At 42.2% G+C, this 26,503-nt stretch overlaps 1 protein-coding gene across 1 annotated transcript; it reads right to left on the reverse strand.

Annotated features, from left to right (window-relative positions):
- Positions 1 to 660: 660 nt before the first annotated feature.
- nr1i2 (nuclear receptor subfamily 1, group I, member 2) lies at positions 661 to 26,503 on the reverse strand. The gene is made up of 8 exons (XM_037686179.1): positions 26,261 to 26,503; positions 16,499 to 16,629; positions 16,180 to 16,349; positions 15,797 to 16,107; positions 9,049 to 9,194; positions 1,131 to 1,247; positions 897 to 1,002; positions 661 to 817 (listed from the first exon to the last, which is right to left on the reverse strand). The coding sequence occupies exons 1-8, from the start codon at positions 26,449 to 26,451 to the stop codon at positions 661 to 663; spliced, it is 1,329 nt and encodes a 442-aa protein (XP_037542107.1). The 5' UTR covers positions 26,452 to 26,503.

The raw sequence follows: 26,503 nt of genomic DNA on the forward strand, positions 1-26,503 counted from the left end.
GATTAGTCTCTTTAGAATGATTTGTTCAGTTAACTTCGTAGAGCTCTAGCAGAGCTGAAGGGGTAAATGAGGGCACAAATTGTAATGTAAAGCACATTGAGCATCTTGATCAAATAAAAAGTTGCTGTAGAAATACAGTCCATTTACACATCATCAATCCTGTTTTTCAGTTGCTTGTACATCAATGACCACAGCAGGGCAGTATTTGTTTGACTGTGACAACAAAGAGACAGAAACATTATCAAATCACATGAGCACCTTTATTCACTTTTATTTACAATAAAATAATCACTTTTTACAGTTGCATATAATATGCAGAACACTATCTGAGATAACAAATATAAAAAAAAGGTAAGAAAAACTTGGCAGCCAAGCTTCCATATACTTCCTGAGAATCTTAATGTTGCAGTCACAATATGTGCAGTAAACATCAAAGCTCAATATTTTCACCAATATTCACTTGCGCTGTAACCAGTAACACAATAACAACAAAAATGTAATACTGCCCATGTCTGATTTGTAAACAAAAGAAATTACTTTTCATGGGGACTGGACTCGTCTTTGGCTTAATTTGGCAACATCAGGACATTTTTCCTTAAATCAGTAGTCGTTTTCTGTTTCATGTCTCCATTATTAACAGCTGAGATTTCAGAGTCTGCTTTACCCATCGTTACTGGAGGTTTTACCGACCACCTCCCTCATGAGAGGAGAGAGGGTGTCAGGATGGACATCCTGGATCTGCAGGATCTGCTTGCTGTACTCCTCTGTCATTGTTCTCAACTCTGTCAGGCAGGATATCACCTTGGGGTACAGCAGACTGAAGGAGCAGGAGACGGTGATGGATGCATTTATAAAACATTTCACACTGAGTGGATCAAGAGCAGTGCTTCACTCACTGTTTTTTGGGGCCTGTCCTCTTGCAGTCGATCCACATTTTGAGTGTGAGCGCCAACTCTTCGTGGACTTTGTCAATCACACTGCGTTGCTGCACTCCTGGACGATCTAGTGATTTGAATTAAAAAAACAAAACATTTTGAAATAGATTCTGTGCCATTTGTGAGGTTTAAATAGCGACTATATTCTGTAATGGCTGATCAGATCAGTGTGGGGAAAAACTGACGCGCCACTACCTGGAGAAAACAACGACATGGCCTGTAAGAGAGCGTACTCCTCCTCGTGCAGGTCCAGTTTGCGTAGTCTATGGTGAAATCTGAACATGGGCTCCAGAAGCAGCGGCTGGAAACCAGCTGTGAGACACACGAAAGTAAGTCAGTGAAAAGAATGGAAAGAAAGGAATGAACTGGGCTATTCCCAACTTACTCACTTTTTTCAGACACAACCATATTTTTTTTCTTCTAGAAAAATCTTGGAATGACCTGACTGAAAACTGTTGGATTGTATACCTGGATTATTGAGCATGGACTTTTGTTGTTTTCAACCAGTTTGACATAACTGTAGACGAGGAAGATGGCCGGCACCGGAGGAGGGGGCGTGCCAAAGAGACCATCTTAGCACCAACATAACTGGTTTGTTCCACTTTGGAGTAAGCTGTTTGGGGGAATAATCAGTTTTGTGTTGTGTGTTTCCTTGACTGATGAAGCCTTCCGGATGGAAGGTGAAACGTTTCAGCAAAACAAGAAACTGTCCAGATGACCTGACTGAAAATTGTTGGATAGAAAAATAAGGTTATTTTCTCTATTCTGACTGTAATGATGAGCTAATGACTAGTCTGAGTGGGGCTAAGTCTGCACCAAGTGCTACAGCTAGCTGCTAAATGTGATTTTTTCAGATTAGAATTGTTTTTACTCACAATCCCCTTTGGTCTCAGCCCCACTAGCTGTTAGATTAGCAATCTAGTCAGAATTAACTTTTTTTCTCCAAACTGAGGCTACTTTAAAATATATCTAAAACAGGTAAGATTTTAACAAAGTCCATGCTCAATAATCCAGGTATACTATCCAACATTTTTCAGTCAGGTCATCTGGACAGTTTATTTTTTTGTGCTGAAACGTTTCGCCTTCGATCCAGAAGGCTTCATCAGTCAAGGAAACACACAACAAAACTGATTCTTCCCCCAACAGCTTACTCCAAAGTGGAACAAACCAGTTTTGTTGGTGCTAAGATGGTTTCTTTGGTACGCCCCCTCCTCCATTGCTGGCCCTCTTCCTTGTTGACAGTCGTGTTAAACTGGTTGAAAACAACAAAGTCAATGCTCAATAATCCAGGTATACAATAGTCAGGTCATATGGACAGTTTCTTTATTTGTGCTGAAACGTTTCGCCTCTTTGGAGTAAGCTGTTGGGGGAAGAATCAGTTTTGTTGCGTGTTTCCTTGAGTGATGAAGCCTTCTAGACCGAAGGCGAAACGTTTCAGCACCAAAAAAGAAACTGTCCCGATAACCTGACAAATGTTGGACAGGTAAGATATTAATAACATTTTCACCAAATTTCACTTAAAAAACTATGGACTGTTCCACACACACACAAAAAGCCTTATCTTAGCTATCCACCATATCATCAGAAATCTGTATCACCTGCTATGTTATTGTTGCAGGTTTATAGAATATGTCAAGAGAAATTTTAGGCAAGAGGAGCAACGGCATGGAAAGAAGAAGAAAACAAGCCATGTTCCACGTTTATGTTATCCGTGTTGTTGATCTCCAATCATTTCATCATGGCAGCTCATATATATTTTTTTTCATTTAGCCTTTATTTATCCAGGTTAGTCTCATTGAGACACGAGAACTCATTTTCAAGAGAGACCTGTTTAGGGAGCACATGGTGGGGTTAAGGGCCTTGCTCATGGGCCCAGAGTGGGGCGAATGAGGGTGGGGGCAAGTGTGGGTGTTTCACCTACCCCACCCACAATTTTGATGTTGTCGGGGCCGGGGCGTGAACCGGCGATCTTCGGATCACAAGCCCACATCTCTAACCTCTGCGCCACCACTCCCCCCATATATGACTACTTGATTACTTCATTCTCATTTAGTATGTGTGGTGGTTCAGTCTGCTGTCAGTAGCAACTTAATAATGACCAATATTAGATGTGACAACTAATATGTTTATTGCTGCTGCACTATGTGGTTCTAACCTTACCATCATAGTTCATCTCAATGTCACTCACTACCTGTGCAATAACCTGTCACAACCTGTGTAGTATATGTTAGTTATGTGCAATATACTGTAGATATCATGTGCACTGAAGCTTATATTACTACCCTGAAATACTTATTCATACAAATTCATGCTACTTGCACGGTTATATTCTACCATGTTGTTGTTTACTTTTTTCTTTTGGACCTAGTAAATATTAAATATTATATTTACTTTTTCACTATTTGGTACTTTATTTTGTACCCTTATTGCATGTTTTGGAATTTGTTTGTTTGTTCTTGTTTTTTAGCGAGTCAAATCAGTTCTTCTCATCCTGAACATGTTATTGAACTGTTGACCTTGTGTTATCCAGTATAAGACAAATAAACATAACTTGAACTAACTTGAACTTGATAAGCTAATACTTTGAGAAGCTATTTGTTATTTTCTGATTTTTAGTTAAAACAACTTGAAACTTAGATGATGTGTCTGAAGGTAGAAGTAGAAGGTCTGATGCTAAATATTGGCAATGATTATGCTCCACAGTTTGGATGTGATGGTGAGGAGAAAGTTACATTTTGGAAGGATCTGGATGAAGTGATAGAGAGTATTCCCAGGACGGACAGAGTGGTGATCAACGCAGACCTGAACGGACATGTTGGTGAAGGAAACAGAAGGGATGAAGAAGTGATGGGTAGGTTGGTGTCAAGGAAAGAAACCAGGAAGGACAGATGGTGGTGGATTTTGCCAAGAGAATGGAAATAGCTGTAGTCAACACATATTTCCAAAAGAGGGAGGAACATAGAGTGACCTATAAGAGTGGAGGAAGGAGTACGCAGGTCGACTACATTCTGTGTAGAAGAGGAAACCTTAGAGAGATTAGAGACTCTAAGGTTGTGGCAGGGGAGAACGTGGCCAGACAGCATTGGATGGTTGTGTGTAGAATGACTGTTGTTATGAAGAAGAGAAAAAGAGTAAAATCAGAGAAGACCAAATGGTGGAAGATGATGAAGGAAGAATTTTGTGAGAAATTAAGAGAGGCTCTGGATGGTAAGAAAAAGCTTCCAAATGACTGGGCTACTACAGCAACAGTAATTAGAGACATGTAGTAAAGTGCTTGGTGTGTCATCTGGACAGAGAATGCATGATAAGGAAACCTGATGGTGGAATAGTGAAGTACACTGAGCTGAGAAGAAATATGACAGTGAGAGGACTGAAGAGAGGAGACAGGAATATAATGAGATGGGACATAGAGCAAAGAGGGAGGTAGCTAAGGCAAAGCAGAAGGCGTATGATGAGTTATATGGGAGGCTGGACACTAAAGAGGGCGAGAAGGACTTGTACTGATTGGCGAGACAGACGGATCAGGATGAAAAGGACGTGCAGCAGGTTAGGCTAATTAAAGATAGGAGTGACAATGTCCTAACAAGTGAGGAGATTGTGACTGGAAGATGGAAGGAATACTTTGATGAGCAATGAATGAAGGGAATGAAAAAGAAAGAAGAGTAGAGGTCATAGAAACTGTGGACCAGGAAGTGAGAAAGATTAGTGAGGGTGAAGCTCTGAAAGCCTTGTAAAGAATGAAGAAGGGGAAGGTAGTAGGACCTGATAACATAGCAGTGGAGGTTTAGAAATGGCCTGAAGAGATGGCAGTGAGGTTTTTGACTCAAATATTCAATGGCACATTTGAGGGTGATAAATTGCCTGAGGAATGGAGAAGAAGTGTGCTGGTGGCCATTTTTAAAAACAAGGGTGATGTACAGAGTTGTAGCAGCTACAAGGGAATTAAGTTGATGAGTTACACAATGAAGATCTGAGAGAGAAATGTGGAAGAAAGACTTAGACAAGAGGTGACTATTTGTGAGCAACAATATGGTTCCGTGCCAAGAAAGAGCACCACAGATTCCATCTTTGCTTTGAGGATGCTAATAGAGAAGTACAGAGAGGGTCAGAAAGAACTCCATTTTATCTTTGTGGCTTTAGAAAAAGCATGACAGAGTGCCGAGGGAGGAGGTGAGGTATTGCATGAGGAAATCTGGAGTGGCAGAAAAGTATGTTAGACTGGTACAGGACATGTATGAGGACAGCATGACAGTGGTGAGATGTGCTGTAGGAGTGACAGATAACTTCAAGGTGGAGCTGGGAATTCATCAAGGATCAGCTCTGAGCCCCTTCTTGTTTGCTCTAGTGATGGATTGACTAACAGACGAGGTCAGGCAGGAATCCCCGTGGACTATGATGTTTGCAGATGACATTGTGATCTGTGGTGAGAACAGGAAACAGGAAGAGAACTTGGAGAGGTGGAGGTATGCACTTGAAAGAAGAGAAATGAAAGTTAGCCATAATAAGACAGAGTGTGTGAATGAGAGGGAGGACAGTGGAACAGTGAGGCTACAGGGAGCAGAGGTCACAAAGGTGCAAGACTTCAAGTACTTGGGGTCCACTGTCCAGGAAAATGGGGAGTGTGGTAAGAGGTGAAAAAGAGAGTCCAGGCAGGATGGAGTGGATGGAGAAAAGTTTCAGGAGTGATTAGTAACGAAAGGGTGTCAGCAAAGGTCAAAGGAAACGTTTACAAGATAGTGGTGAGACCAGCTATGGTGTATGATCTGGAGACAGTGGCATTGACAAAAAGACATGAGAAAGAACTGGAAGTGGCAGAAATGAAGATGTTGAGTTTCTCATTAGGAGTGACAAGGATGGATAAGATGAGATCATCAGAGGTACAGCACAGGTTGAACAACTGGGAGATAAAGTTAGAGAAGCCAGACTGAGATGGTTTGGACATGTCCAGAGGAGGGACAGTGGGTATATTGATAGACGGATGTTAGAAATTAAGCTGTCAGGGAAAAGACAAAGAGGAGATATATGGATGCAGTTAGAGAGGACATGGAGGTAGTTGGACTGAGGACAGAGGATGCAGAGGACAGAGTGAGGTGGAGGAGGATGACTCACTGTGAAGACCCCTGAAGAGGGAAAAGTCGAAAGAAGAAGAAAGACGTTAGAAAAACTTGAAAGTTAATACAATTTGACTGTAGTCCAAAAAATGTACTGTGATTTTCCCAGATAGTTTTCTGAAACACTTTCTTAAAATTTGATAGAGATCAAAGTCATTGTCTCCTCAGTTTATCCCAAAATACATACTTTATTGGGACATTTTATTTAAGAAACTTTAATTTCACATCAGGCATCGTGAACGAGAAGCTATGTATCCATTTGTCTATTACACAGTTTAAAAAGTTCTTTGGCACATATTTTCAAAATTAGGCTAATTTTTCTTTGTTTCCTTTAGAAAATTTGAATTGTAATAACAATAGTCATGTCTAATTTTCAAAGAGTATTTTTTGACGAGTTCTCCGCAGTGGAATCCATTTTTTAATTTCAGCTTTTCTAGCCTTAAATGTGTGGTTGTGTTTTGCTTTCTTTTTTTTTTTTTATCAGCACTTAAACGTTTGGTTAAAATAAACAAATTTCAATTAAAGTTTCCTTTGTTTGCACACTAAGCAAAGAGCGATATCATATTTCTGATTATTTAAAATAATCTATTCCCCATGTCTTCTTCTGAATAATAGTAACAGAATCAGTTTTCACTGGAAAAAGCCTCCTCCCAAAGTAATGCAGTTTTGCTGGTCAGGCTAGCCTTACCAATGTGCGATTTAAATTTGATCTAAATCAGTGCAACCTGGAGGAAAATAAAAAGTTGAGCTGTGCTGCCTTGATTGATCCTTTATGAAATATTCATACTGACCACTCACAAACCATATTCTATGATCCTTATTTACATGATAAACAAACACAATCAAATGTATTTTTAGCAGCGGATGTTAATGAAACTCTTGCCAGCAGGCAGAAGACGAAGCGCAGTGAAGGAGCTCCTTTTTAAGTGATTTAAAAACAGACGGTACCAGTATGGCTGCATTCTGGTACCTTTTCTTCTCGCAAGCATCAAGAAACACAACTGAAGAGGTGAGTGTGTAAACAAGTGATGCAACAGAAACTACAGTATGAGCAGAGCAGTATATATATGTGCACACAAGCATTTTGGATTTAAAAAAAATTTTTTTTTTTTAAGTATAACACTAGTGTAACTGAGTCCTTTCCAAATTAGTCCTTAAATTAAAATGTCACTGAGCATACTGTACGTTAGTATCACATGTATAGGATTTGTAAATCAGAAACTCTGCACATTCTTGCAGGTTTTCCAGCATCTGCCTCACTTTGTCCTAATCCTGTCTCCATTAAGCTTTGATTGTGTGCTGAAACAGTTATTACTGACAGGAAATTGTAAACAGTATTTTTTTTAAAAACATGACGTTTGGGCTAAAGTAGGAAGCTTTAGCCAAGCTAAATATGTTATGCATATGCTGTTAATGTGGGTGTTCTCGCCACCTGGTCGCATAAATGGGTATTTTAGTTGAAACGTAAATGGAAAAAACTACAAAAACTTTTTAATAAAGATCCAGAGAAGTGTAGACAGGGCCTATTTTTTACCTGCTTGACGAGCTAACAGCTAGCCCAAGCAGTGCTAAGACCAAAAGGGGTAGCTCCTATCTTAAATCAACCCCAATATTTATGCAAACCTTACACGTCAGTCAGTTTCTTATCACACAATTATTTACATGAAATTCTGTTATTGGATGTGCTAATAGTAGTAGCTAGCTGTGGCACTTCTGGTGCAGACTTGCAGAATATTATATGAGCGATGTGAAACTGATGGCAATGTAGGTTTAAAAAAATTGTGTTGTGAAAACTTTTGGGGATACTTTTAAGATGGCAGCAACCCCATTTGATTTTGATTTAGCCATTAGCTCATTAACCTGTTCAGAATTTATTTCTTCAAACTGTCATCATTCATCAAGCGATCCACACCAGAAAAGATAGTGATTGTTCATAACTCCAACATTTTTCAGTCAGGTCATCTGGACTGTTTCTTTTTTTGTGCTGAAAAATTTTGCGTTTCGAAGAGGGCTGGCAATGGAGGAGGGGGAATACCAAAGAGACCATCTTATCACAAGCAGAACTGGTTTGTTCCACTTTGGAGTAAGCTGTTGGGGGAAGAATCAGTTTTGTTGTGCGTTTCCTTGACTGATGAAGCCTTCCGGACCGAAGGCGAAACGTTTCAGCACAAAAAAAGAAACTGTCCAGATGACCTGACTGAAAAATGTTGGATTGTATACCTGGATTATTGAGCATGGACTTTATTGTTCATAACTATTCCACAGAATTCCACTTAAAAACATTCAACCTTTCCCTTTTTGTAAAGAATTTGAGCTTTTTAAAAAAAAAATCAACACTAAGCTTGGTCACGAGCTCTGGGTAGTGACCAAAAGAATAAGATTATGGATACAGGCAGTTGAAATGAGTTTCCTCTGCAGGGTAGCTGGACTCTCCCTTAGAGATAGGGTGAGAAGTTATTTTATCCGGGAGAGACTCTGAGTAGACCCGCTGCTCCTCCACATCGAGAGAAGCCAGTTGAGGTGGTTCGGGCATCTGCTAAGGATGCCCTCTGGACGCCTCCCTAGGGAGGTGCTTCGGGCATGTCCGACTGGGAGGAGACCCCGGGGAAGACCCAGGACACGCTGGAGAGACTATGTCTCTCGGTGGGCCTGGGAACGCCTTGGAATCCTCCCAGAAGAGCTGGAAGACATGGCTGTGGAAAGAGATGTCTGGGCTTCCCTGCTCAAGGTGCGGCCCCCGCGACTCGACTTCGGAACAAGCGGAAGATAATGGATGGAGCACTAAGCTTTTGTGGTCTTTAATCATTTTGTTGGACTATCACTATCCCTGTTTGTTGAAGTAGATAGATCATACTTCCTAAACCCACAGCCAAATCCAGACAGCAAGCACACACAGAGAATAAGCAAATGCTTTCTTAAGAAGAATGTAATGACACATCACAAATAAAGGCACTGATTGGGTGGACTAGATGTAACTCAGCTGTTTGCCTTAATGATCCCACCTCGCACACCGTCGTGGATGCAGTATGTTAAGTGGCCGCATTCCCAGTTGCTTGTTGTCACGTTGAACACCGTGTTGAAGCGAATCTGCATTAATTCAAATGTGGCTCCCTTCAGCAGAGATATCTGATCCTCAATAGTCAGCGACCTTTAAAAGAACAAATTACAAATGTATTTTGAAAACCTCCAGCATGGTCAGAAAAGAGTGGGGTGAAACAAAAGAATGTAAACTGTGAAATTATTCAGGTGGAGGAGTTTCAGTGTGTAAAAACCCAGCCCAGAAACAATTGATGTATGAGTGTAACCTTTGACCCTTCAGGTAGCGCTGCTTGAGAGACTGCCATGTGATCAATACGGGCAGAAAACTGATGGCACTCAAACACGAACATCACAAAGGACACTGCTCTAGGGAATAAATTATTTTGCTTGTAGAAAATATAAAATAAAATATTTTTTAATCAGTAGAGTACAAAAGCCAGTGTCCGTTATAGAATTACTCTAAATTTCATACAGTCATCCCTCATTTCTTCCTACTTTGCTTCCAAAGAACCAAACTGCAATAGTTATTTAGGCCTTCTGTTGGTCTTTAAAAGGTTTTCTTACTTTTTTTTTTCTTTTCTTCTTTTTCACTCATTTTCAGTCCAGTTTGTTTGTGAAACCTCTAAACTCTGAACTATGAGTCATTCAAGTGTAAAAAGGCTCCCCGAATCAAGTGACAAAGCAGTGTTGTGTTGACGCATACCAGAGCAATCAATTTTAAATTGAATATTTAGTAATTCTGTTATTTTCTGCCTGTCACAAAGTAGGAGAGACATAACAGTTTTTTTTATTTTTATCTGAATCTATGAGAAACAACAACTAAAACCATTTGACAGATAAAATAATATTTTAAGCAATTAAGCGGTTCCAAAAAAAACTATTAGCTGAAAACTTTGCATACATACCTTGACCAGTGTCATATCTTTTTGGATCTGCTGTTGATACTGTTTATTCATTAGGTAACACTTATTGTTTTCTCCTTCACTTATTTCATATTTTAACCACATACAATTCACGGTCAGGGTCACATAGAAGAACTGGACAGAAAATGGGTGAAAAAAGTACAGATTACTTTAAAAGATTAAAGAACTACCTGGTTGCTTAGAAGCAAATGTTAAAGAAATGTAAACAATTTCGATAAAAAAAAAGTGTTTTGTGGAAACTTGGTTTGCACTCCCCCTGAAATACATTTAGGCCGTATTTATATGACATTGTTCTTTGAGTGAAACCAAAGCTTTTCTACAGTGGTTCCATCAATTGTGTACACATAAAAAAAGCTCACTCATTCTCTCAGAAACTGAAGGTCTCGTTGTGGAGGTTTTTTTTTGGGAACCCTCCACCGTGATGTGAAATACTCAACAGGTGTGAAATTGCACGTGCACTGCAGGCAGCTGCAATCAAATGTTTTTCTGCACTAACAACAGACAGTTCTTGATCTATTCTTCTTGTCCTGTTGCCTTCATACATCTCCTCCTACATGTCACTACATGAGTGCAGCTACAGCATGCACTCTCAGGACATTATTACATGCAGTGTACCCTCAGTGTGAACTGATCTAGGCAAAAGGGCCTTCTCCTACTCCGCTCCTGTATTCAACCTTTATTTAGACAGGTTAATCCCATTGAGCCTTGGGGACTCATTTACAAGAAAAACCTGATTTCTTAACAAAGAGTGACGACAAAAATGGATAACAACCTATCCTGGAACACTTTGCAAAACGATTTGAAGCTCTCAACCTTGAGCTCTCCAAGTGGCTTCAAACAAGTTCATGGCAAAAATCAATACAGACATGTTCCTGTTTTTAGCATTTTATATTGCTTTATAACATAGCAGTTTTGTGTTGTTTTTTAACATAATTTTCTTCCATTTATTTATTTTTTCAATTTATATACCTTCTTTTAAGATTGTCTACTGTTGTCATTATCATCTACTGTCGTCATCATTCTTTGCTAAAAACAGGTTGCCCTTATAAATGAGTCTTCAAAGCTCAATGAGACCAACCTGTATAAATAAAGGTTGAAAAAGTAACTGGCAGAGAGCAGTGTTTTTTGTGCTTCTCATCCTTGTAAGAGCAAACCGACAACATCCTAGGTCCAAAGGAACATTAGTGTATTCACCAGTTTGGCTGTAACAATGAACATACAGAGGTGACAGTGCATGAGCAAAGCATGCAGCTGAGCCAGGTAACAGTGTTGTCAGATAAAAATAAACATGTTTTTGTCCCCTCCTTTTCTGTGTGCATGTTCACCAACTTCATGCAGTCATCCCTTATTTCTTCCTACTTTGCATCGAAAAAACCAAACTGCAATGTTGTTCACTAAACATCCTCCTTGAATCGCCACCTTATCATGGTGGAGGAGTTTGTGCACCTGAATGATCCTAGGAGCTATGCTGTCTGGGACAATTTTAATTGCTCCTGGTAGGGTCTCTCTCCCAAGGCAGAATGGTTCTAAAAGACAGGCCAGACAAAGAGTGATTCAGAAGACTTGTATGGACAAAATAAAACAAGGAACTCTGTGTCCCTTGCCTGGATGTGGGTTACCGGTGCCCCACCCTGGAGCCAGGCCTGGGGGAGGGGCTCATCAGCAAGCACCTGGTGGCCAGATTTCTACCCATGGGGCCCGGTCTGGCTCAGCCTGAATGAGCAACATGGGTTTGCCTTCCTGTGGGCCCACCACCTGCAGGAGGGACCATATGAGTCGGGTACGTGAATCCATGGACAGTGGCCGAAAGTGGGGACCTTGGTGCTCTGACTGTGGCTTACCAAAACTGGCTCTTGAGACATGGAACGTGACCTCTCTGGTGGGGAAGGAGCCTGAGCTTGTGCATGAGATTGAGAGGTGCCAACTAGATATACAGTAGTTGGGCTCACCTTGACGCACAGCATGGGCTCTGGAACCGATGTCCTTGAGAGGGGATGGACCTTATTCCACTCTTGAGTTGCCCATGGTGAGAGGCACAGAGCTGGTGTAGGTATAGTCTTGGCCCCCTGACTTGGTGCTTGTGTGTTGGAGTTTTCCCCAGTAGATGAGAGGGTAGCTTCCCTGCGCCTTCTAGTGCGGGGACGGGCTCTGACTGTCGTTTGTGCCTATGTGCCGAAAGACAGTTCAGAGTATCTGGCCTTCTTGGAGTCCTTGGCAGGGGTGCTGGAAGGTGCACCAGCTGGGGACTCCTTTATTCTGCTGGGGGACTTCAATGCCCACGTGAGTAACAACAGTGTGGCCTGGAGGGTCATGATTGGGAGGAACAGCCTCTCTGATTTGAACACGAGCAATGTTCTATTGTTGGAATTCTGTGCTAGCCATAGTTTGTCCATCACAAACACCATGTTCAAACAAAAGGGTGTCCATAAGTGCATTTGGTACCAGGACACCCTAGATCATAGATTGATGATTGACTTTGTAGTTGTGTCTTCTGATTTGTCAAGTCAAGTCAGATTTATTTATAGAGCACATTTAAAACAGAAACTGTTACCAAATTGCTTAACAAAAATATCACAACATCAAATAAAAAGTAACAATATATATTTACAGCACATGGAATAAAAATATAAAACAGAAAACATAATTAGAAAGAATGAAATACTAATTCAGTCGTTTGTGGCCGTTTGTTTTAGAGACTGGTGAAGAGAGGAGCTGAACTGTCAACTGATCACCACCTGGTAGTAAGTTGGATCAGATGGTGGGGGAAGATGCTGGACAGACCCAGTAGACCCAAATGTGTAGTGAGGATTTGTTGGGAACGCCTGGCAGAAGAACTGTCAGAAAGATCTTCAACTTACACCTCTGGGAAAGCTTTAACCACATCCCAGCTGAAGTGGGGAACATTGAGTCAGAGTGGACCATGTTCTATGACTCAATTGTTGAAGTGGCTGCCTTGAGTTATGGCTGCAAGATTATCGGTGCTTCTTGTGGTGGCCATCCTCAAATTTGGTGGTGGACACCCCAGGTTAGGGAGGTTGTCCAACTGAAGAAGGAGTCCTATTGGTCCTTGTTGGCTGGCGGGACTCCGGAGACAGCTGAGGAGTACTGGAGGGCCAAGCAGGCCGCAGCCTTGACTGTTGCTGAGGCAAATTCTCGGATGTGGGAGGAGTTCGGTGAGACCCTGGATAATGACTCTCTGTCAGCTCCAAGGATATTCTGGCAAACTATCAGGTGGCTGAAGAGGGGAAAACAGCCCTTTACTAATACTGTGTTCAGTGAAAGTGGAGTGCTGCTGATCTCAACCAGTGATGTCATGAGGAGGTGGAAGGAATACTTTGCGGACCTTCTCAATCTCACTGGCACGTCTTCCATGGAGGAATCAGTCAGGGGACTTTGGAGGTGATCTGTCCATAAGCATGGCTGAGGTCACAGAGGTAGTTAAAAAGCTCCATGGCAGAAGGGCTCCGGGGGTGGATGAGATTCGCCCTGATTTCCTTAAGGCTCTGGATGTTGTGGGGCTGTCTTGGTTGACACGCCTTTGCAACATTGCGTAGACATCGGGGCAGTGCCACTGGATTGGCAGACTGGGGTGATGGTTCCACTCTTCAAAAAGGGGGGTCGGAGGGTGTTCTCCAACTGCAGGGGCATCAATCTCCTTAGCCTCCTTGGTAAGGTCTATTCAGGGGTATTGGAGAAGAGAGCCCGGTCATTGGTCGAATCTCAGATCCAGGAGGAACAATGCGGATTCTGTCCTGGTCATGGAACACTGGACCAGCTCTTTACCCTCAATAGATTTCTTGAGGGGTCATGGGAGTTTGCCCATCCAGCTTTGTGAGTATGGGATTGAGGGCCTGTTGTTACGGGCTGTTCGGTTCCTATATAAGCGGTGCGAGAGTTTAGCTTGCATTGCCGGTAGTAAGTCGGACCCCTTCAGGGTGGGAGTTGGACTCCACCAGGGCTGCCCATTGTCACAGATTCTGTTCATAACTTTTATGGACAAAATTTCTCGCTGCAGCCAGGGGACAGAGGGATTCAGTGGTCTCAGGATTCCATCTCTGCTCGTTGCAGATGAAGTGGTCATGTTGGCATCACTGTGCTGTGATCTTCAGCGCTCACTGGAGCAGTTTGCAGACGAGTGTGAAGTGGCTGGGATGAGAATTTGCATCTCCAAATCTGAGGCTATGGTCCTCAACTGGAAAAGGGTGGATTGCTCTCTTCAGATTGAGGGTGAGGTTCTGCCTCAAGTGGAGGAGTTCAAGTATCTCAGGGTTTTGCTCACGAGTGAGAGAAGAATGGAGCATGAGATTGGCAGATGGATTGGTGCAGCGTCTGCAGTATTGCGGACTCTGTACCGGTCCGTTGTGGTGAAGAGGGAGCTGAGCTGAAAGGCAAAGCTCTCCATTTACTGGTCAGTCTATGTTCCTACCCTCACCTATGGTCATGAGCTCTGGTGGGTAGTGACCGAAAGAATGAGATTGCGGATACAGGTGGTTGAAATTAGTTTCCTCCGCAGGGTAGCTGAACTCTCCCTTAGAGATAGGGTGAGAAATTCAGTTATCCAGGAGAGACTCGGAGTAGAACTGCTGCTCCTCCACATCGAGGAGCCAGTTGAGGTGGTTCGGGCATCTGGTAAGAATGCTCCCCTCCCTAGGGAGGTGCTTCGGTCATGTCCGACTGGGAGGAGACCCCGGAGAAGACCCAGGACACGCTGGAGAGACAATAGCTTTGTTTACATGAGCAAGATTTTTTGACTGGATTGGAATGTTTTCAGATTAAATAATTCAAACGTATCGTTTACATGGGCACAGTCCGTTCATGGTGAGTGTTTACATGCAGCAGGCTTTGTTCTGAACATAAGTACAGACATGTGCAGAGTGGTAAACTCTCCTTAAAAAAAAAACACAGAAGAAGAAGTTCTACTTCTGGTTTACTACTTCCGGGATGAATGTAAACAAACCTGAGCGCCCAAAATGGACCCGCGACAGGTTTTAATGACGGTGGAGACATTACTGCACTCCCTGACTGAGCTACAGGTAATACAGACCATTTTGAGCTCTTTCAAAGTTTCTAGTAGAAATGTTGTGTTGCTCAGGTTTGCTTCCCCGGCCGACATGCTAATATAGCATTAGCCAGGCAGAAATGGCATAGTCGCACATGCGCAGTCAGGTCGGTTTTTCATGATCAGAAAAAAATTAACAGATTAAGTGTTTACATGCGCACCATTTGGGTTATGAATCAGCATAAACCACCCGTTTTATTCTGATCACAAATTATTTCGGATCATGCTGAATAAACAAAAAATAACCCAAACGGGGTGTTTACATGACGCGTTTTTATTCCGAATGGCCATTTGAGCCAATTACTTATGTCCATGTAAACATTGCTTATGTCTCTCGGTTGGCCTGGGAACGCCTTGGGCTCCTCCCAGAAGAGCTAGAAGAGGTGGCTGTGAAAAGAGATGTCTGGGCCTCCTTGCTGCTGCCCCAGCGACCCGACTTTGGAACAATCAGAAGATAATGGATGGATGGATGGATGTTCACTAAACACAATACACATCTCATCTTAGAACAAGCTCACTCAGCACATATGACAGTTTGGGTCAAAATCCATCTTGAAGCACCAGTACAATAATACAACACTTCTTATCTGGCAAGCCTGCCTGACAGAAACTACAGAGGATCCAAGTAAACAGGTTCTTTGCTTTTGTTGTTTATTCACTCCAGTAAACATTGGAAAAAACACTAATGTTTCCACAGGTTGTTCTCATTTAAAATACAACCAAGTTTACCTGAAGTTTGGAAGACTTTTGGAAAATCGAATGATGTCGTGAATCATGTAGGTTGTGAGATCTGCCATATGTGGAAGAGCGGTGTAAACTCTGTAGTTTTTGTCACTTCTGCAGGCCTCTTGTTTTCTAGAGAAGCCAGAGAAACCAGATGATGAGGGAGACGAGTATGAGGAAGAGAGGGAGCAGGTGTATGAGGATGATGTGGGGTCATGGGAGGATTTCCCATCTGGAGTACAGGTGTTTGTTGGGCAGATCATCAATAGATGTGACTGTTTTTGCTCGCTCTCTGCCAGGCTCTCTCTGTCCATTGGCTGAAAATAAAACAGGGTATTTAAAAGAGGGAAGGATGACGACTTTTGATCCGAATACAGTCATTTACCCACCCTGAAGCCAGTGAAGCGAGAAAACGCCGAGTCAAATGTGCTGTGGTGGTTGGAACAAAGCTCCTGGATGATTTTTTCTTGTTTGGGTGAAAGCTGCATGATGACATCACACATCTTTTTCTCCTTTATACGGATTCTTCTCTTCAAGATCTCCTCCTCTGACATGACCACTACACACAAACACACACACACACATACACAGGCATACAAGAACACATCACATTACAAGAAATACCAACAGCTGAACTAAAGTTATTCACTTCATCTAACAAGTACAACCTTAAAGCAGAATCATTAGTTGTATGTGAATGTTACTCACTCTCTTTGCACATCCCGATGGCCTGGCATTTATGGAAGCGGCAGGCTTGACACGACCGCCGGTTGTTTTTTGTGATAATGCATTCATTCAGGAATGAGCAGTGGAGCTGTGATGACCTCTTTATGGCACGTCTGAATTTAGTCAAAAATCCACTTAGTAACAAACTTCAATCTGAAGTTAGAAATCACAAGAATGAGAGCCGCCATTAAACGTAAAAAGTAGTCAAGAATTTGAGAATTAATTTTGTTTTGGTCCTTTTTTTATTGACCCTTCTACTGTAAGGGAAGTCATCGCAGCACCTGCAGGAGTTGAGAAAAGGAAGTCTGGGCCCTGCAGAGCCCGTACTGGTCTTCCATTAGCAAGCATTCAAGCTTTCTCTGACCCTTTGACCATTTGAAAACAAATTTGTTTACTATTTGTTTAAGACCGAAAGTGAAAGTTCAGACTTGTTGAAGTAGGATACCTTTGAATAGTTAAAAATAACCAACATCTAACCTGTTGTAGATGGCTTTTTGAATTACCTTAGTTTGAAGGAATTTATTTAACACTTAGTTGGTGAGCTAATGGCTAATTAACCTTAAGGCCAAGAACAAAGTAGATGTTGCCATCTGAAAACATAAGAAATTTCAAAATGTCGTGATTCAGTACATGATCATTTTTCTTAAACTGTTGGGGTATTTGCAGCAGCTAGCTGTAGCACTTCTGTTGTAGCATGGGGCATATCTGCTATGAAAATAATAATATTTCTGCCAGAATAACCAAGTACTACATAACTAATGTAAAGGGTAAAGGTTTACTAACATATCAAGGGTTGCTAATGTAAATGGTTATAAAATAGTGCTTGCTTGAACTGGAACAAAATCTCAAAGATTTAAGTTGTTTTAATGTGCCGGCAATCCATTTACCGGTAGTTTTCTACTTGAACTGGGTATTACTCTGTCAGTTTAATCAGAATTGAATGCTATTTCTCAAAACTCTTCAAATAGCCATCTACAGCAGGTAAGATATTTATTATTCATAAGAAAGATCTGAACAATCACTTTAGCCTGACTTTTTATGTAGTTTTACATCTGGAAAAGGGTATCTTCTGTTCAATATAAAATACAAACCGGATTCCAAAAAAGTTGGGACACTATAAACAAATTGTGAATAAATACTGAATGCAATGATGCGGAGGTGTCAACATCTAATATTTTATTCAGAATAGAACACAAATCACAGATCAAACGTTTAAACTGAGAGAATGTATCATTTTAAGGGAAAAATATGTTTCCAAATTTCATGGCATCAACAAATCCCAAAAAAGTTGGGACAAGTCCATTTTTACCACTGTGTGGCATCCCCCCTTCTTCTTACAACACTCAACAGACGTCTGGGGACAGAGGAGACCAGTTTCTCAAGTTTAGAAATAGGAATGTTCTCCCATTCATGTCTAATACAGGCCTCTAACTGTTCAATCGTCTTGGGCCTTCTTTGTCACACCTTCCTCTTTATGATGCGCCAAATGTTCTCTATAAGTGAAAGATCTGGACTGCAGGCTGGCCATTTCAGTACCCGGATCCTTCTCCTACGTAGCCATGATGTTGCGATTGCTGCAGAATGTGGTCTGGCATTATCGTGTTGAAAAATGCAGGGTCTTCCCTGAAAGAGATGACGTCTAGATGGGAGCATATGTTGTTCTAGAACCTGAACATAGCTCTCTGCATTAATGGTGCCTTTCCAGACATGCAAGCTGCCCATGCCACAAGCACTCATGCAACCCCATACCATCAGTGATGCAGGCTTCTGAACGGAGCGTTGATAACAACTTGGGCTATCCTTGTCCTCTCTGGTCCGGATGACATGGCGTCCCAGTGTTCCATAAAGAATTTCAAATCGTGACTCATCTGACCACAGAACAGTCTTCCATTTTTCCACACTCCATTTTAAATGACCCCTGGCCCAGTGCAAACGTCTGAGCTTGTGGAGCTTGCTTAGAAATGGCTTCCTCTTTGCACTGTATTGTTTCAGCTGGCAACAGCGGATGGCACGGTGGATTGTGTTCACTGACAATGCTACATGTCCTGCTGTCCTCATACAGGTCATGTACCAGTCTTAACATTTTCACCTTTCAGTCTTTCATTTTCATCTATAAGTCCCTCCTTGGTCTGCTACCTTCTTATATCTCCTCCCACATGTCATGTCGTCAGTGCAGTTACAGCATATGCACTCAGTCCATCATTACCTGCAGCGTTTCCTCAGTGCGGACTGAACTTTGCAAAAAGGCCTTTTCCTACTCAGCACCTGCAACCTGGAACACCTTGTAACAGGAACTGAAGCTGTTCACCTTGATTTCTTTAAGTGGTTTCAAACATTTGATAATGTCAATAGAAAAATCAAAGCAAATATGTTCTTGTTTAGTATTTCACCCTGTTTTAAGGCACACTGATTTATTGTTTTATACAATACTCTTATTTTAGCTGCATTTTTACTGTAGTTTTATTGTTGTCTTTGTTTACTGTTATTGTTGTCTGTATACCATACCATACCAATTTATTTATAGAGCACTTACAATAGCAACAAGGCAAACCAAAGTGCTGTACAATAGCAACAAACAAGCACAGCGGACAGGAAAACAAAAAATAAAAATATAGATACAAATAGCAGCAGATAATATCTAAAAGGCCAACACTGTAGAATACAGACAGGCTCAAAACAAATCACACCGGAATAAAAGTGGCGAGACATAAAGACTCTGAGTGTGGGAGCCTGCCTGACACGCAGTGGCAACTCATTCCACAGTCTTGGACCTGCAACAGTTAAGCCCCGTCACCTCTGAGCTTGCAACGGATTTCTGAAACTGAAAGGAGCATCTGGTCTGCTGACCTCAGAGAGCGCATTGGGACATATGGCTGTAGAAGATCAGTGAGATAGGACGGGGCAGAACTGTTCAGTGATTTAAAAAAGGTACATGAGAATTTTGAACTGGATCCGAAGGTGGATAGGTAGCCAGTGCAGGGAGGCCAAAACTGGAGTAATGTGCTTTCTATGGCCTGTACCAGTTAAAAATTGGGCTGCAGCATTTTGGACCAGTTGTAGACGTGCAATGGAGGATTGACTGATTCCAAACAGAAGCTTGTTGCAGTAATCAAGCCTGGAGTTATGAATGCATGGATCACGGTCTCAAGATTATTCTTTGGAGATTATGGGCTTCAGCTTAGACAGCCGCCTCAGCTGATAAAAACAGGATTTAACAATCATGTTTATGTGACTGTTAAGTTTCAGGGTTCATTATCACTCCCAAATTGGTGACTCTTTGTTTCTCTCACGGAGCTAGAGAGAAAAGGTCAATGCAGTGGTTCATGAACGTGCCATTGGAATGGAACAAGAGGACTTCAGATTTCTTCTCGTTGAAACTTAAGAAGTTTAAAGCCATCCAGTCCCGGATGTCAGCCAAGCAGTCCAGAAGAGGTTGAATAGAGTGTGTGCCAGGGGGAAGTAAATTTGACAGTCATTGGCGTAGAAATGAAAGGGTTTGTTGTGATTGCGGAAAATAGCGCCTAGTGGCAGCAGATATAAAGAAAAGAGAAGGGGACCAAGAATGGACCCCTGCGGTACCCACCACTGAAGCGCTGCTGATGCGGAACTGAAATCTTTGATACTGACACAAAAGGTTCTGTCAGAAAGGTAGGACCTAAACCAATTGAGGGCTGACCCTGTGATGCCCACCCACTGCTCTAGCCTAGAAATGAGGATCCCATGGTCGATGGTGTCAAAAGCAGATGTAAGATCCAATAGGACAAGCAGCATAGAATCACCTGCATCAGTGGATAGGAAAATGTCGTTGAAAACCTTCAGTAGAGCAGTTTCAGTGCTGTGAAGAGGTTTGAAGCCAGATTGGAATAACTCTAGGATAGCGTGATCCTCCAAGAAGCACTTCAACTGAGACTCAATTATTTTTTCCAGTAGTTTAGAGGTGAATGGGAGTGTGGAGACAGGCTGGAAGTTGGACACGACTGAGGAGTCAAGGTTGGGTTTTTTTTCTAGGGATGGGGCCGATCCGATCCAGTATCCGCATCAGGCTCCGATACCAGCATAATTTACGTATCAGATTTTCAGATCCAACCTGCCGATATTTCCGATCCATGATACAGGTCTGTGGTTGCGCTGCACGTTGGCTTCTAACTATGGAATGGATTTCCTGAACGAAGGCGTGTCTCATGAACCCAGAGTAACAAGACCCGCCTCACATTCAGGAAATCCATTTCATAGTTTGCAGCCAGCTACAATGTGAGGACTGAGTGAGCAGCACTGTGGCTAACAGCTAACAAACTTTTCATCGAAACATCCACTCTGTGGATATATTTTACACTAGAAAGTAAACACTAGTATTTCATTGTTTCTGACTGAGTTTATGCTTTTTGTTATTATTTCCTTGACTTTTGACACAACGTGATCTGATTTAGCATTTCATTGTTTCTAATTATGTTTTCGGTTTTATATTTTTATTCCATGTGCTGTAAATATATCTTGCTACTTTTTATTTGATGTTATGATATTTTTGTTAAGCACTTTGGTAACAGTTTCTGTTTTAAATGTGCTCTATAAATAAATCTGACTTGACTTGACTAGAAACGCCACAAAACAAGTAGGGTGCACCGATCCACTGTTTTTTTTTTTAACTTCCGATCCGATCCCAATACCTAAATCTAAATATTGGCCAATACCGATCCAGTTCCGATATCATCATCATCATTGATTATATGAGGTTGTAATAATCTCCTCTCAAGTACAATTTGTACAAATATATGCATGCATGTCCAAAAAGGCAACTTGAGGTAAGTATTATTAATGTTGGATAAGTTTTAAAGTTAGAATTAAATTCTGCTAACACAAAACATGTTCGTTTTTATTCCTAGCTTTAAAGTGGATATTAAAGTGATTAATTTAAGTAATTGTTTAAAGTTATTTTATATTTTTTAAATAAGGGGCAGATATGATTTTTTTCTTCTTTCTGCACTCTTTTCATTCAATGTTTTCATTTTGATGAATTTGTTTTGTTTCTTTTAAATGAATGAATAAATGAATTAAATTAAATGTTAAATGGCTTTAAACATCTGCTAGTTCAAGAAATATATATATATATATATATATATATATATATATATATATATATATAATTTTCTTGAAATTTTCAAAACATGTTTTTTTTTTTATTGTCTACTGTTGTACTGATAAATATCTCCTGCAGGGTAAACTATATCTTGGCTGCAAGTATCAAGCTGTGAAATCCTTTGTTTTCCACAACTGATAGTGGTTGGTCATTAATTACAATGAAGTTTAGCAACTTCTCTGTAAACATTCGAGCTCCGGGGCTTCAGCAATATGTTTTTTTGTTCAATCCGAAGCAAGCAGTCCGATTTCGGTCAGCCGTGCTCAGTCTGTCCCTCCTCCAACACAGACAGACTGAGTGGGTCAGACTGAGCGGGGCTGACCGAAATCAGACTGCCTTCTCCGGACTGAACGAAAATAACAGACCGCTGAAGCCCCGGAGCTCGAATGTCCATCGTAAAACTAACTTTACTGCGGTTTAATGTGGTGCTATGGCTCTGCAGACATTGCACGTTGCTGTCTTGTTTTATGGTGTTTCTAGTGTAAAATACTTCCACACAGCAGACATGTTTAGATGAAAAGCTGGTTATATATATATATATATATATATATATATATATATATATATATATATATATATATACATACATACATACATACATATTGTGGGGTTTTGTCCTGTCTCGGTCTGTTTCCTCATGTTTCCTGTTCAGCCCCTGTCTCACCTGTGCCTCATGTTATTCACTGCAGGTGTCTGTCGTTATCCCAATCAGTGTTGTGTGTGTATATTCAGCTCCTGTGCGTCTTGTCTTTGTCTCGGGATTATCCTTATGGTGTGTGTTTCTGCTTTCCGTCCTGTCCTGTTATCAGTAAGTAAGCTGCCCCATCAGCTTTTGGTTTGTCTTTGTAAAATAAATATTTTTGATCTTTTCATCGAGCCTCTTGTCATCCTCCTGCAATTGGGTTCAACACTCCTGACGGCAGAACGCGACAGAATCCCGAGACCATTCTGAACCCAGTGGGAGGATGATTACTTTGAGTTTTTGGCTCGTGAGGCAGAGAAGACGGCTCAGCGCAACAGAGAAAGGGATGAGAGAATTAAGAATCTATTTTGGGGGACCCGCCTGGCCATTAAACCCGGGTCCTCAGCCTCTCCGTCTCATTCCTCCTCATCTGTTCGTCACGCTGCTGCACCCCGCTGCCCACTTCCTCCTCGTTCACCTCCTAGCTGTCCCGAATCAGTGTTGGAAAGAAGGGGACGAAACATTGGTCCTCCCCGAGCCCAGCGCAAAAGTGGGAGAGCTTCGCGAGCAGGGGGAAACCCAGCTCTCTTACACACTGGATGAACGGCGGAAAATTTAACTGGGGGGAGGGTACCTGTATCCGCCAGAGGATCTGCTCGGCTCTCACTTGTTGGAGGAGCGAGGGGGGAATTCGCTGGGGGAGAGGAACCTATGCCCCCACCTGCCGGAGGAGCAGTACAGCCCTCGTTCGCTGGAGGAGCTGGAACGGTGGCAGGCTTCTGTGGTGGCAATGTACTTGGCTCCACTTCTGCCCCACTGCGAGGAGACCCAAGTGGTTGCTCCTCATTCCAGTCCTCCTGAGGGGTTCATGGCTCCTCGCCCACCTGCTGCAGCTCTGATTCCTGGTTCACCTGCTGCTGCAGCGCTGGTTCCTGCTCCTGACTCCCTAGCAGCAAGTCTGAACCCATCTCCTGATGCAGCTCCAATCTCTGGTTCTCCAACTGCAGCCCCGGCTCCTCCAGCTACAGCCCCGGTTCCATCACCTGCTGCTGCAGCCCCGGCTCCATCACCTGCTGCTGTAGCCCCGTATCTGGTCCCTGGTTCTCCAGCTGCAGCCCCGTCTCTGGTCCCCGTTCCTGGTTCTCCAGCTGTAGTCCTGGTACCAAACTCTCCAGCTGCAGTCCTGACTCCACCACCACCACCTGCTGCAGATCTGGTCCCCGGCTCTTCTCCTGAGGCCCCCAGCTCATCTGAGGTTCTCGCTCCTGGCTCTTCAGCTGAGGTCCTCGCTCTTGGCTCTTCTGCTGAGATCCACTCTACCGCAGAAGATCCTGGCTCTTTGGCTGAGATCTTCGTCGTCTTGTGTTGGCAAAATCCATCACATCTGTCCTTCCTGGTTTCTTTCCTTGACACCAAACCTACCATTCACTTCCTCATCCTCTCCGTTTCCTTCACCAACTTGTCTTTTCATATCTGCTCTGATCATCACGCTCTCCTTCTTGGAAATACTCTCTATCACTTCATCAAGATCTTTCCAAAATGTATCTTTCTCCTCCACATCACATCCAACATGTGGAGCATAACTGTTCATTCTAAGTTCTAGAATTGCGCCGCTTGGGGTGGCTGCATGTTGGAGCAGCTCTGTTACATTAATTCTGAGATTTTGCTTTTGAAAACTTTTAATTCCTCTTTTGCTGGGTGTAATTCACATTTTTTGGATGACTGCTTTCTTTGGTATCAGATGCTGTGCAGCTGGAAGGATTTTTACTGAAACTGTTTTAGTTTTGGACATTTGTTATGATGCATAGCCATAACAACAAGTGCTTTTTTTTTTTGGGGGGGGGGGGGGGGGGTGTGTTACAATCAGGAACAGCTGATTAACATCTCAAAACTCAAATAATATTTCAGCTAAAAGCCCCAAATCTTAAATGAGTTGAAAAGGAGGCACCATAGATGCATTCCCGTCTCCTTGCCCACTGTGCTTGAGTGCCTGACCACTGAGATCTTGGAACTTGCAGGAAACATGGCTCATGACAGCAGAAGGACCGAGATTGTCCCCAGACACCTGCAGCAGGCTGTCTGCAGCGATGAGGAGCTCGGCAGGCTGTTGAGAGGAGTGGCCATCGCTCTGGGAGGAGTTCTGTCTGGTATTAGGGCGTCCTGCTGCCCGGAGGAACTGAGAGGCCAGTAGAGTCTGGGTGGATGGATCAGACGGCATCTGTGGCCAGTTTCTTTGGCTCCACTGTGGGACGGATCTTTACAAGAGATGCTTCCTGCCTGCAACTATCTGCATCTATAACATCTCTTAATGAAATGAGGATAATGAGTTACAACTACATTTAATTTCCCTTTGAGATTAATAAAGTATTTTTAAATTGAATTGAATAACCACAGACAACATTTAGCATCAGACCTTCTACTTCTACCTTCAGACGCATCACCCTGTCTGGCACGCTTTTCACCTCTACTACATTCTTTGCCAACTCCTCCTTCAGGACCACCCCTACTTCATTTGTCTTTTTTATCCACACCATGGTAAAACAGTTTGAACCCTGCTCCAATGTTGCGAGCCTCGCTGCCTTTCCACTTGGTCTCTTGGACACATAAAACATCTACCTTCCTTCTCTGCATCATGTCAGCCAGCTCTCTAACTTTGCCTGTCATTGTCCCCACATTTAGAGTTGCCACCCTCAATCTTACATTTTTGACTTTCCTCTTCTCCCTCAGTCTCCTGACATGTTTACCCCCTCGTTCTCTTCGACTAATAATAAATAATAAAAATAATAAAAAATAAAAAAACTTCTCAGCAGAAGATGCGAGTCCTGACAGTGAACTCTGAAGGTCCAGGTATGTGTTGAAATGGGTCTGCATGAGTGCAAAAAAACATTTTTGGGGAGCTGATATTCATAGATGACACTGCCTGTCTGTGGACGCTGCAGAACGTTGAGTGACAAGATGACACCCTGTCTGCAGAGGTTTGACTGGGAAGAATGAAAACAATTAAAGCGAATGGCCAAAATAAAATTAAAAAATGGGATAAACTCACCACGTGTTGCGTAACACAAATTAAATAAAAACAGCTGATTTAATTTGAAGAGCTGGACTAACAGAACCACTTCAACTGGTAAAACAACTCCAAATTCAACCGGCATTCTTTCAAGGATGCATGCCAAAGGTTTCAACTGGAATCTTGTGTGATATCTTAGTGTTCAGATTATTTGTGGGGAATGACTCTCAGGTATAATCTATTTTAAATTTGTTATGGTTGTTTAGCAGTGGCTGGTGTCTACTTCATGAGGACTTTTTTTGCAGTAAAGCCGAACTAAACTTTATTTTTTGATGGCATCACAACAAGCTGCAAGGTCTGACTTTTTTCCCCTTTAGGTGCATCTGTGGATTACCTGTTGCCCCGCTTCTACCTGCCTGCCCACTCTCCACCTGTCATTTCAGATTAAACTCCACTATTTACCTTAATCTGTAGCAAATCCCTAAAAGTGATTAGATTTTCTGCCTTTGGGTCCAGTTTTCAGCCACACAAACTGACATCAAGCCAGGCAGTTTAGGCGGTATGACAGTTTGTTCCATCCATTTGATGTTTAGGTGCTTTTGCACTGATATGCACTCACTTTGAGCTGCTTTGGTATAAAAACTTGGGTCTGACTAAGCAGGATTTGCAAATGATTCATGCAAATGTTAAGCCTAGTCTTTGTGTTTTTGTTTGTTGCTTACAGTGTTTCATTTCATCTCTTTACTATTCATTAAAATTAATTTTTTTTCGATATAAATGCTTCATAAACTGACTGATCAGTTTATCTCAACAAATGCCCTTTATTGGACCATCAGTTATTTCTGCTATTTAAACGGAGTAAAAGAGGTCAATAAAATGTGATAACAGTTTAAACGTGTTAAAGGAAACGTGCAACTTCACCTAAAGAAACCTTTGCAGCCTTCACACGTCAGAGCATTGAAGTGGTAACCCTTGGCCAGATCGCCACACACTGCACACACCCTGGGCTCTTCATCCTCCATCTCCTTCCCCTCTTCATCATCCTCGTTCTCCTCGGTTTGCGCGCTGGCCAACTCGCTGAGTGTTTGTATACCAGATGCTTTCTCACTCATTCTCAACTGTAGAGGAAATCAAGAGAAGCAACTATAAACCACAACAAAACGT

This window comes from Nematolebias whitei, chromosome 13, assembly GCF_014905685.2.
Source record: "Nematolebias whitei isolate Nwh7 chromosome 13, NemWhi1, whole genome shotgun sequence".
NCBI lineage: Eukaryota > Metazoa > Chordata > Actinopteri > Cyprinodontiformes > Rivulidae > Nematolebias > Nematolebias whitei.